The sequence below is a fragment of the Gadus morhua genome, chromosome 18 (assembly GCF_902167405.1).
Source record: "Gadus morhua chromosome 18, gadMor3.0, whole genome shotgun sequence".
NCBI classification, from domain to species: Eukaryota; Metazoa; Chordata; class Actinopteri; order Gadiformes; family Gadidae; genus Gadus; species Gadus morhua.
In genome coordinates, this window is record NC_044065.1 from 13,037,745 (window position 1) to 13,048,707 (window position 10,963).

The 10,963-nt window shown below is 42.6% G+C and overlaps 2 protein-coding genes across 5 annotated transcripts in view; one reads left to right on the forward strand and one right to left on the reverse strand.

The window, feature by feature from the left end:
• Positions 1 to 2,292, forward strand: part of arhgap17a (Rho GTPase activating protein 17a) — a 33,784-nt gene extending 31,492 nt beyond the window's left edge. For all 4 annotated transcript variants that reach the window (XM_030339576.1, XM_030339574.1, XM_030339575.1 and 1 more), the window contains one exon: positions 294 to 2,292. Coding sequence is in view for 3 of the 4 variants with exons in the window: in XM_030339574.1 (XP_030195434.1) it covers positions 294 to 448 (155 nt within the window). In the remaining variant the exon portion in view is untranslated. The remainder of the gene's footprint in view (positions 1 to 293) is intronic.
• Positions 2,293 to 6,883: 4,591 nt separating this feature from the next.
• LOC115531601 (protein transport protein Sec24D-like) lies at positions 6,884 to 9,204 on the reverse strand. Its single transcript, XM_030340954.1, has 4 exons — positions 9,037 to 9,204; positions 8,633 to 8,824; positions 7,493 to 7,598; positions 6,884 to 6,900 (listed from the first exon to the last, which is right to left on the reverse strand). Exons 1-4 carry the CDS (start codon positions 9,196 to 9,198, stop codon positions 6,884 to 6,886), a joined length of 477 nt encoding a protein of 158 aa, XP_030196814.1. The 5' UTR covers positions 9,199 to 9,204.
• Between the last annotated feature and the right edge of the window lie 1,759 nt (positions 9,205 to 10,963).

Genomic DNA, 10,963 nt, shown 5'->3' on the forward strand with positions numbered 1-10,963 from the left:
AATGCAAGCATGAACACAAGCATGAGCATGTCCCGTGTGAAACATAAATGCATGTGAAACATACCAGGTAACAACACAACCGCTCGGGAGAGAGCCTTACATCTAATCATGTACATGTGTATGGTGACATGTATCAAATAGAAACCAAGGCACCACATTCAGAATGTGTATCAGTACAATGCCCAATAATGTGTTCATTTAGTCCATGTTTGTGTGCGTGATGATGTGGTTAGCAGGAGATCAACAAATGTGTGTGTATGTGTGTGTGTGTGTGTGTGTGTGTGTCTCCACAGACCCGGCCATGTCTTTCAAAGGCCTAACCCGAGCCCTGGTCCCTGTGCTCGATGTGGACCAGCAGCCAGACCCCTCCTCCACCACCACCTCCTCCACCCTCCCCCCCTTCACGCTCAAAGACCTTGACCTGGAAACCGAGACCACCGTCCTATGAGGAGAGAGAGAGCGAGGAGGAGGAGGGGGGACGGAGAGGGGGGGGATTAGTAAACTCCGCCCACCCCAGTCCCATCCCCACCATCACCTCTGCGATTCCACTCTCTGTCCCTTCCCTACTGCAGTGCCCACCCGCTGCTGTACGCTACCCACCCACAGACGCCGTGCACTGTAACACACACACACACACGCGCGCGCTTCATATTACACGTTTCTAGAAGCTTCAGCTTGAGACTGTGGATGCATAATGAACCAGTTCCCTGACAGTATATCAATAGTGAAGGCATACAGAGCCCATCAGGGTGGGTGAGGCCCTCTGCTCATGTTACAGTAGCAGGCCACCCACCAACACAGCGCTGAGGAGCTTCCATCACTTGCATTCCACTGCGGCGAGGGCTTGTGGTGGAGGGAGGTCTTTAGCGAGGTGGTCCTTGTACAGTTGAGAGGTCTCGGTGTGTGAGCCGCGGGGCTGTTTGTGGCACAAGTCAGTTGCCACACAGGGTGGAGAGGAACGAGGAAACACTGGTTGTGTTTCCACGGGTGATTTATTTTTTTGCAGAGGAAACTGAGCGAACCAAAAGTGTTGCCGAGGCTGTAGCTGGTGACTGCGGGATCCGGTCGTCCGAACCGCTCGGTTGACATTTTTACCTGTTTGGTTTCCGTCTCAAAACCCTTCCTCCCTGGGCCGTCTCGCTGGGTTGTATTTATTGAAGTAAGAGAAAAACACACATTCCCTGTGTCTTGATGGCCTTTCAAGTTTGCAGTCTCCTTGAAAAACAAATCATGCCTTAACCGGTTTCTACCAGAAACCTTTTTTTTAATAATGATCTTGTCCCTATATTATTTACAATATGGCTGGGAAGGACCACGGATGCGTTCAGTTTTTTCCTAAAAAAGGAAACTCACTTTGCAGTTAAGGTTCTCGAGGGGGGGGGGGGGGGGGGGGGGTGTCGGGCCGGGGACCGCGCCCCCGTTTTATACCGGGACTAACCAGTTAAGGTTGTTTAGTAAGAGATGAACGGGTGTGGTGGGGGTTGCACTGACAAGCAGATGTTTGGCAGAGCCATATGGCTTGAACAGTGTTGTAGCCTCTCTTCCCACCCTACAGCCCACATGTATTCTGCCTCTCCAATCTCTTCCATGTATCTGGTTTTGCCCGGGGCATTACAGGCAAAAAAATAAATAAAAGCCCGGAGTGAATGTAAAAGGAAAAGGTAGGAGCAAAGGATTTCTCTGCGTGCTTATAAACGCTTCAATTAATCACTTGACTGGATATTGCACTCTAGTGTAGCACGAGGTCTCTAGCAGGCTTGCCCGTGTCTTTCCCGCTGAGCTGGGTTTATCACAACGAAATGTCATGATTAATAAACTCGGTAGTGAGGTGGTGTTAGATTTTCATTTCGTCTGCAAGGTCAGAAATAAAAACGACCGTGTTATTTGTCCGTATTTGTATGTGTTTGCTCCGCTTGGGACTAGTTTTATTTTGTTTTCCTTGAATATGTTTGAAAGGGTTGGTTGGTCTCACCGAACCAACACGGTACCAAGAGGCGAGTTTGAAACGCTTTTTCGGTAGACAATCACGCTCTGTTAATGTCCGACGTCCACCCCTGCTCTCTCCTGGTGTACCTCATCGCCTTATCCCGCTACAGTCGACAGTCCTTGTGTCCCCCCGAGACGAACAAATGCCATTCAACTAGACATGATAATGCTGCAATTTTTTTTCTTAAGCTCGCTAGTTTTGTTGTATATGCTAGCCAAGTGAGCTTAAAATGTTGAATAAACGATGTGATATGAATGGTTGGTTATAGTTCATTTCCAAAGAAAATAAAGTATATAAGTAACTAACTGCTCCTCGTGTGACATTACTTATCCCTATATTATCAAATTTGGGTTCCTCTGATGGTGGACAATGCATTCTTTTCATTCAGAAAATAAACTAAAGTTAAAATGAGGAAATGTTGCTAGATTATATGTAGAACTGGCCATCCAAATGAATATCTGGATATTAAAAAATATATATATATTACGTTTATTTTTATTAAATTAAATAGTGTTTGTCTTCCACGAGGAAAACCAAACCCGCTGGAGTCTTTCAAAAAATGTACACATGCTTTCAGGGTTTCTTCATTGAGGTACTAAGTAGACCACAGGTGTGTGCATAAACGCGTAATCAGCAGATGACCTGATCACTATATCATCCAATCAGGTTATGCAGGTAATAGCATGCGTTTAACAGGTCATCTCATCCAAACCAATGTACATGTTGTGTTAGGGGTGGGTTGGCTGACCTCAAATAGTGCATATTGGTAAAGTCGAACGATTATTTAGGATGCTTTATTCGTACTGGCCAACTAAACAGTTTGTGCAATTGAATGGCTTATTTACAGAGTTAGAGCTAGTTATTGCAGTTTGGAAGTCTGTTCCATGATCAGAGATCTCTGGAGTGTGTGGGGATGGCTGCCTTAACCTTCGCGTTGATTGCTCAATGCATCACAGGTGTGCAGCCTCACCCAAACCCCACACACAATTTACAAAACTCGAACGCATACATCCACTGCAAGCAAGCACATACACACACCGCACATAAGGTAAGAAGTTATTATAATAAACATAACGGATCCGCCATCGACACACGCGCCCAGGTAAGAACACACACGCACACACAGCAGCGACACACTCGCCCAGGTAAGATGTTATGTTTTTAAAAATTACGGCTTAGCCGTCGACATACTCTCCCAGGTAAGACGTTCTGTTTATAGACTATAGAAATTGGGATAAAATAAGGGAAGAGACAATTTCTCACCTCGAGAAGCAACTGCACCTCTATGGAGGTAGATTTGTGTCTTTATTATACAATCAAAAATAATAGGTTTGAGAGCAAAACTTTCCACACTGCAATCAATAGAATGTGAACTAAAAGGTTTCTCTTCGGTAATGTCAAGGGCTCTTTTTAAAGTTGGTCATTTCATAAGTACTATATTTGACTATATTTACTATATTTAAAATGAAAATGCCAATTAGTTGAATTCAGGTGCCAAAGCCAGTGCCAAAGAGTGTCTTATTGACATGTATTATATTTAACACTGATTTATTGATGATTAAGTTTTGGAAATAGAGCGTCAATAAATGTATCAATAGAACTTTCAAATACATTTAATATGTGAAGCACTTTGAGTCTGCCTTGTGTATGAAAAGTGCTATATAAATAAAGTTGCCGTGCCTTGCCTAATATATAATCAAACACCTAACAGTTTAGCCAAAGAAAGTAAGAAATAGAACCGGCTTTTTTACCTCACATTTGCAATTTGCAATTATTGATCCAAATAACTTTCAAGGTAAAATTCTAATAGTTAAAAATTATGTTTTTTAAAATAATGCTACAGACAAAATCTATACACTGATCTTTTCTTCTTATTATTATAAAAAATTAAAAATATATTATATTATAACAAAATGTAAATTATTTAATTATTTTAATTGCATTAAATCCACGTTCTTTCTAAATCTTGGGTGTCTTGGACATGTAGAGGAAAATAATTTTGAATTTTCTTTCTTTCTTTCAAGCAAGCAAGTATTAGAGGGTTCACATTTAGTAAGAATGTCACAGACAATAGAAGGTTAAAGTGGAACACATGAGTGATGTGTGTCACTCTGCTGTACCCCAGGCCCGTCAAGCCTCCAACAGCAGTGTATTCACGGGTGTTTGGCGAAACACGTTTCACAGCAAAGAGATATGGCCAGGAATGTCCAACACCTTGTGCACTGTAAAGTTCACGTGAATAAAATCGAAAAAAGCATTGACTTACAAAGAAGGCACTTTTTTCCTACCACCTTGTGTCACCTATATTATTGTGCCCATTATGTTTGTATATAGAGTTGCAAAGTTTGGGGTCATTTTCACAACTTTTTATTTTTATTTTAGTACAAAACAGAAAGTTTTACCCCTTATGTTTCATTTGACAAATCAACAGTGTTACCCCTTATGTTTTTTATCATTTTCACAACTTTTTATTTTTATTTTAGTACAAAACAAGTCTAGCAAAGGGAATTAAAATGACAGTGGAAAATAAATCAGAATTCGAGATCTGGAAGCGTATTTTGGCAAAAACAATAAATGTCCGCTTTTATCACATGTTTAGTGCATTGTTTCATTATGTTCACATAACTATGACTTCTAAAATGTTTTTTCTTTGTCTTATTGCAAGTTCGGTTTTGACCATAAAACATAACTTACAACCAACAGTTTGCAATAGTATCCAGCTGCAGCCCCGGAGAACATCACCCTGGCGCGACAGAACATCCAGGCGGGACGGAAGTACTGTGGCTGGACGGAAGTTACCTCAGATTATTTTAAATCTGATAAATTTAACCACGGGTCGAACCAATGATGAAAGTCTTCAACAGGACATGAAACAGTACATTTGTTACGAATGAGATCAATCTTATTTTAGATTTCTGTTGCCTACTGTAAAACCGAAGAGATCAGTCGGAGTCAATTGCGAATCCGATAAAGTTGGATGGAAGCCAATGAGTTGGATGACACCTAGGATAATCCCTCAAACCAGAAATCTATGAACAAGATATGCATTGAAGTAGAAACATCTATTTCCCTGTGATATCAAAGATGTTTTTCCACTTTGATTTGGCTACCGTTTCTGGGCGATGTGATGTTTATAGACCAGTTCAAATAGGATTTCTGTCATTGTTTTATATATATGATCTCTAGATTGTCTGCGGTATTTCATTCACAGCGCTACACATGTGACACTTGATATGAAATGGCTCGAGATAAAATATTGCCCTTCCTAGACCTTCAAAGGAATTTAAAGAGATTACGCAGAGGTATATGAAAATTTGCCTGTTTTACCCAGATTGAGACGATTTGTTCAATCCCAAATTCATCATTGTGCGCCAAGAAGGGGAATTTCCCGGGTTAGCATTTGCTTTCGACAGCCGCATCTATTGATTTGCAGAGTTATAGTATCCTTGCTCTATCTTACTTGAAACAAACATCAGCAGGATTTGAACAGTGGTGCAGTGGAGAGCACTGTTGGATAGCACTCTGGAGACCAGGGTTCAATTCCTGTTTAAAGTATGTTAATTAACTAAAGGGTAAGTCTAATAAGTCTATAAAGTCTGTAATGATATTTCTATTGAACTGATTGATATAGCCTTCAACCACAGAATGATCCCAACCTCCATGGGGAAGTGGAGAGAGCAGTTGGCTGACACTCCTGGGACCGGGGTTCAAGTCCAACTAATGATCTCTAATGTTTATTTCTATATCATGTGAGTTGTAAAGTCAAGTCTAACCGCCACCAACAAAATCGTCAAATCATCAAAACTCAGACGCAGGTTCGAGTCCCAGCTCACAGGGATTAAGAATTTGCTCATCCGTTCATGCTGAGCCTAGATTCTGTTCACCGCTTAGACCCAGGGTTTAACCTGATGGAATATGTACCTTAATGGATACCTCTTATTTCTAGCCTGTGTGAATTGTAAAGTCAAGTGTAACCTCCAAAACATCCTGATCTGTGTCTTGGTGGTGTGGTGGTAAGGGCTGTGGGTTAACACTCTGCAGGTGCAGGTACGAGTCCCCGCTCTCACGGCCATTAAGAAGCTGACCTTCATGATGAGCATTCAGTCACTAACTATGTAGGTTCGGGTTCCCCGCTCGGTACCTAAATGATACATCTTATTTCTCTATCATGTGAATGGTAAAGTCAAGTATAACCTCCAAACATGCTGGTATGTGTCTTGGTGGTGCAGCGGTCAGGGCTGTTGGTTAACGCTCTGTAGACACAGGTTCGAGTCCCTGCACGCTGTTAAGAATGATATTATTGACATTCAATTTCTTGTGAATTGTTAAGTCAATTATGAACTCCCACCAATTCCTAGCTGGTGTCTCTGTGGCGCAGGTGATAGAGCTGTTACCTATCTGTTCTGGAGACATGGGTTCGAATCCTGCATTGGCAGGTTTTGTGGGGGTGAATGGATGAGTGCGAATAACTGTCTGTGTGAATTGATTACTGTGAATGACTTAATTCACAATAATCAATTAGCACAAACAGTGATTCAGAATGGATGTCTGGGAATGAGTGCACTCATTCCCAGACAGTCATTCGAAATGAATGTGTGAGCGAATGGATCCCTTCACTAGACAGTTGTTCCCACAAACTGCCCATGGCAGGAAACAAACCCATGTCCCCGCAACAGCTGCACCTCTTCTTTGGTAAAAAAAACACAAATATTTTAGACATACTCGAACCCAGGTCATCAGTTGTGGTTGAATTTTTCAACGGCAGCGTCTTTCTCCATTGCGCCACACAGTCTGTGAAGTTCTACTGGTAGTTCAAGTTAGAATGTACAGACAGGATTTCCTAATCAACAAGATCCTGTGCTCTCAAATGCAGGTGTTCTAGGAGTGTACTGACCTTCATAAGCACTGCAGACCTGGGGTTCATGTCCCACCAATGACACTATTCTTGAGACACGTGCTCCTCGTGGGTTGAACTCACACCAAGATTGCTCTCCCTGGAATCAAAATATTTTACAATAATCAATTTTAAGTGAACTGTAAAGTCAATTATAACCTCACCAATACCTAGCTGGTGCCACTGTGGCGCAGGTGGTAGAGCTGTTACCTAGCTGTTCCGGAGACATAGGTTCGATTCCGGCCTAGCCCTAGGCCGGAATCGAACCCATGTGGGTGAATGGATGAGTGCAAATAACTGTCTGTGTGAATTACTTAATTCACAATAATTAATTTGCAGTCATTTGGAATGAATGGGTGAGTGGGAATGACTGTCTAGGAGAATGGATGCACTCATCACAAGTTCAACTGATAGAGCTGGCTAGAGCTGTCGGTGATCAACTCTGGAGACGTGGGTGTTACGAAGCCGACCTACTGCGCTCGTTATTACCCGGGTAGACAACCCGTAACCTATGTATGTTCTGTGCTGAACTTGTGTGTTCCTAAGCTTTCCTTGGTGAGTGCAATCTAACCTTTCTAGGGGGGGGGGGGGGTCAGGTGCGAGGCACTCACCACAGGTCCACAGCCACCGTAGGCGAGGCGCACCGGGATTACACCGAATTCTGCGACCCACCGAAAAGTGTGACCCCAGGGGGCACTGTTGCATATGTTCTGCAATCTGCACGAGTTTGAAGCATAGACAGGCACGACAAAGACATAAATAAAACATAAAATCTCCCCCCCCTTACCTTTTTATTAAAGGTGCTTAATAAATACATTTGATTAGCATTTTACAGACCCATACAATGGATAGGGCGTTTAGTACGGTCCATCACCGTTGCTACTTTACCCATAAACAGCTACAGTAAGTGTTAAATTACGCTGATTTACCTTTGAGCATTTCCTATTATGGGCTACTTCGTAAAATGCTGTTTAGAATTAATGTTGGTATCAAGGACAGAAAGACGCACCGGTGGGGGGAGATCTTATGTTTTAGTTATAACATGCATGTTGAAGAAAATGTGCAACCGCGCCCCCTGGGAGCACACTGTTCGGTGGGTCGCATAATTCGTGTGTAACACCGGCACCTAGTCTACAGGCGACCATACCCAAAAAAAGAAGATTAATAAATAGCTGCCTAGCTTTAGCAGTAGCCTTGTGGAAGACTCTGGTTATCTGTACTTAGTGCGCATTACTAGATTAAATGTTTGGACCGGCTTATTGCCTGCAACAGCCACCGATATGTTTCTCGTCAGAGAATTGGATACGTTTATTGCTGTAAAGTTGTATAGAGACGTTCAACAAATAAGTTAAAAAAAATGCCTCATATATTTTGCCTTTTCTAGCTTAAGGTATAATTGAAATTGACTTCATTGAGGAAATAATACTGAAGTATTAAGTAAGTATTAAGTATTTCAGTAGGTTTCCTTTTTTTTTTTGGAAAATATTATGATATCTTATAATTGTTAGTATTTGTTACCATCTATCTGTAGATAGATGGTAACAAATAATAGATAGATGGTGTTTTCTTTTTTATCACTCTGTTATATTAGATGTAAAGACTTTATCGATTAAAAGATATATCCATCTATAAAGTCTGGCATCTTAAACGTCAAAGTACACTGAAACACTGAACCCGATCAGTGGTGAATTGACTGATCACCAAACAGGTGGTCAGTTTGAGGATGAGGGGAGCCTGCGTGCGTTTCTGACCGTGTTGGGCTGCAGGTGAGCGAGCGAGGGCAGGTTGAATAGCCCCTGGATGAGCTCGGGGGGGCAGGCCTGGCCCAGCCACAGGAAGAGGGCGTGGCCGTTCTCCAGCAGGAAGGCTCCGCCGTCGGACAGGCGGTCCTCGGAGCAGCGCAGCGGCGACGGCACCGCCTCGCCCTCCAGCTCCATGTTGTGCTGCGGAAAGATCGGAAACGTTACAATTGATCGGAAATCTATTTTATCGAAAAACCATCATCTACTGAGTTCTACTGAGTTCTACCGAGTTCTACCGAGTTCCGCTGAGTTCTACTGAATTCCAATGAGTTCCACTGAGTTCCATTCAAAACCATTTCTAGCCGAGTCAGAGTCAGCCCCTGCCCCTCGGTGAACCCCCCCCCCCCCCTCACCAGTGGGATGAGGCGGGGGTACAGCAGCAGCTGGGTGTCCTCCACGCCCATGGCCATGACGACCAGCCGCTGGTGGGCGCGGTCGTCCGTGGACAGCTCCGTGCTGCCCACCAAGGGGGCCGTCCTCATCAGGCTGTTCATGTACACCGGGAACACCTTCATGGTGTCGGGCAGGATCAGCTTGGAGGAGGGGGGGGACGGATGGAGAGGAGTCCATTAGACCAGCCAGAGAAGTCATTACATTTAGGCCCAATCCCATTTCTACCCCTTACCCCTTTCCCTTACCCCTTGTTTTGAAGGGCTAAGGGAAAGGGGAAGGCCCAATCCCATTTGTACCCCTTACGCCTTCCCGCGTTTCCATTTGCGTTTCCACACCGCAGTAACTCTTCATTCCCCTCATTTCACTTCAGGGTTATAGTTCACGACCCCATAGGGTTAGGAAACTTTGGTTGGCTTTTATTTTGAAACTCCACATCAGAATGTTCTGAAACCTCTTGTGTGACCCCATGGGGTCTTTAACTATAACCCTGAAGTGAAATGAGCCTGAAATAACAGGGCATTTTCTTTTAAATTGAATCCAAAATCATATGTAATATGTCTCATATTGGAAACTTTGGTTGGCTTTTATTTTGAAACTCCACATCAGAATGTTCTGAAACCTTTTGCGTGACCCCATGGGGTGGTGAACTATAACCCTGAAGTGAAATGAGCCTGAAATAACAGGGCATTTTCTTTTAAATTGAATCCAAAATCATATGTAATATGTCTCATATTGGAATCTTTGGTTGGCTTTTATTTTGAAACTCCACATCAGAATGTTCTGAAACTTATTGCGTGACCCCATGGGGTCTTGAACTATGACCCTGAAGTGAAATGAGCCTGAAATAACAGGGCATTTTCTTTTAAATTGAATCCAAAATCATATGTAATATGTCTCATATTGGAAACTTTGGTTGGCTTTTATTTTGAAACTCCACATCAGAATGTTCTGAAACTTCTTGCGTGACCCCATGGGGTCTTGAACTATGACCCTGAAGTGAAATGAGCCTGAAATAACAGGGCATTTTCTTTTAAATTGAATCCAAAATCATATGTTATATGTCTCATATTGGAAACTTTGGTTGGCTTTTATTTTGAAGCTCCACATCAGAATGTTCTGAAACCTTTTGCGTGACCCCATGGGGTGGTGATATATAACCCTGAAGTGAATTGAGCCTGGTATAACAGGGCATTTTCTTTTAAATTGAATCCAAAATCATATGTAATATGTCTCATATTGGAAAATTTGGTTGGCTTTTATTTTGAAACTCCACATCAGAATGTTCTGAAACTTCTTGGGTGACCCCATGGGGTCTTGAACTATGACCCTGAAGTGAAATGAGCCTGAAATAACAGGGCATTTTCTTTTAAATTGAATCCAAAATCATATGTAATATGTCTCATATTGGAAACTTTGGTTGGCTTTTATTTTGAAACTCCACATTAGAATGTTCTGAAACTTCTTGCGTGACCCCATGGGGTCTTGAACTATGACCTTGAAGTGAAATGAGCCTGAAATAACAGGGCATTTTCTTTTAAATCGTATTCAAAATCATATGTAATATGTCTCATATTGGAATGTTTGGTGGGCTTTTATTTTTAAAGTAAATACCACAACGGCCGTACACTTCCTTTGATAGTATTTGCTTGTATTGACTGTCTTTTTGTATGTACCCGACGAATGCTTTTATTTGAAACTAGTTCTGAGACGCTATTACCGTAATGGCTAGTATATACAGGTACGGCAAAAAACTGAGTCGGCTGGCTTGACCGCCGATCTTGATGAGTCGGCTGGCTTGACCGCAGTACTTGAAAGGGGTGGGGGGAGGTTGTGAGGGTCTGCAACCAGTGTCCATCTCAAGGGAAATACAGGCTAGTGGAATAAATA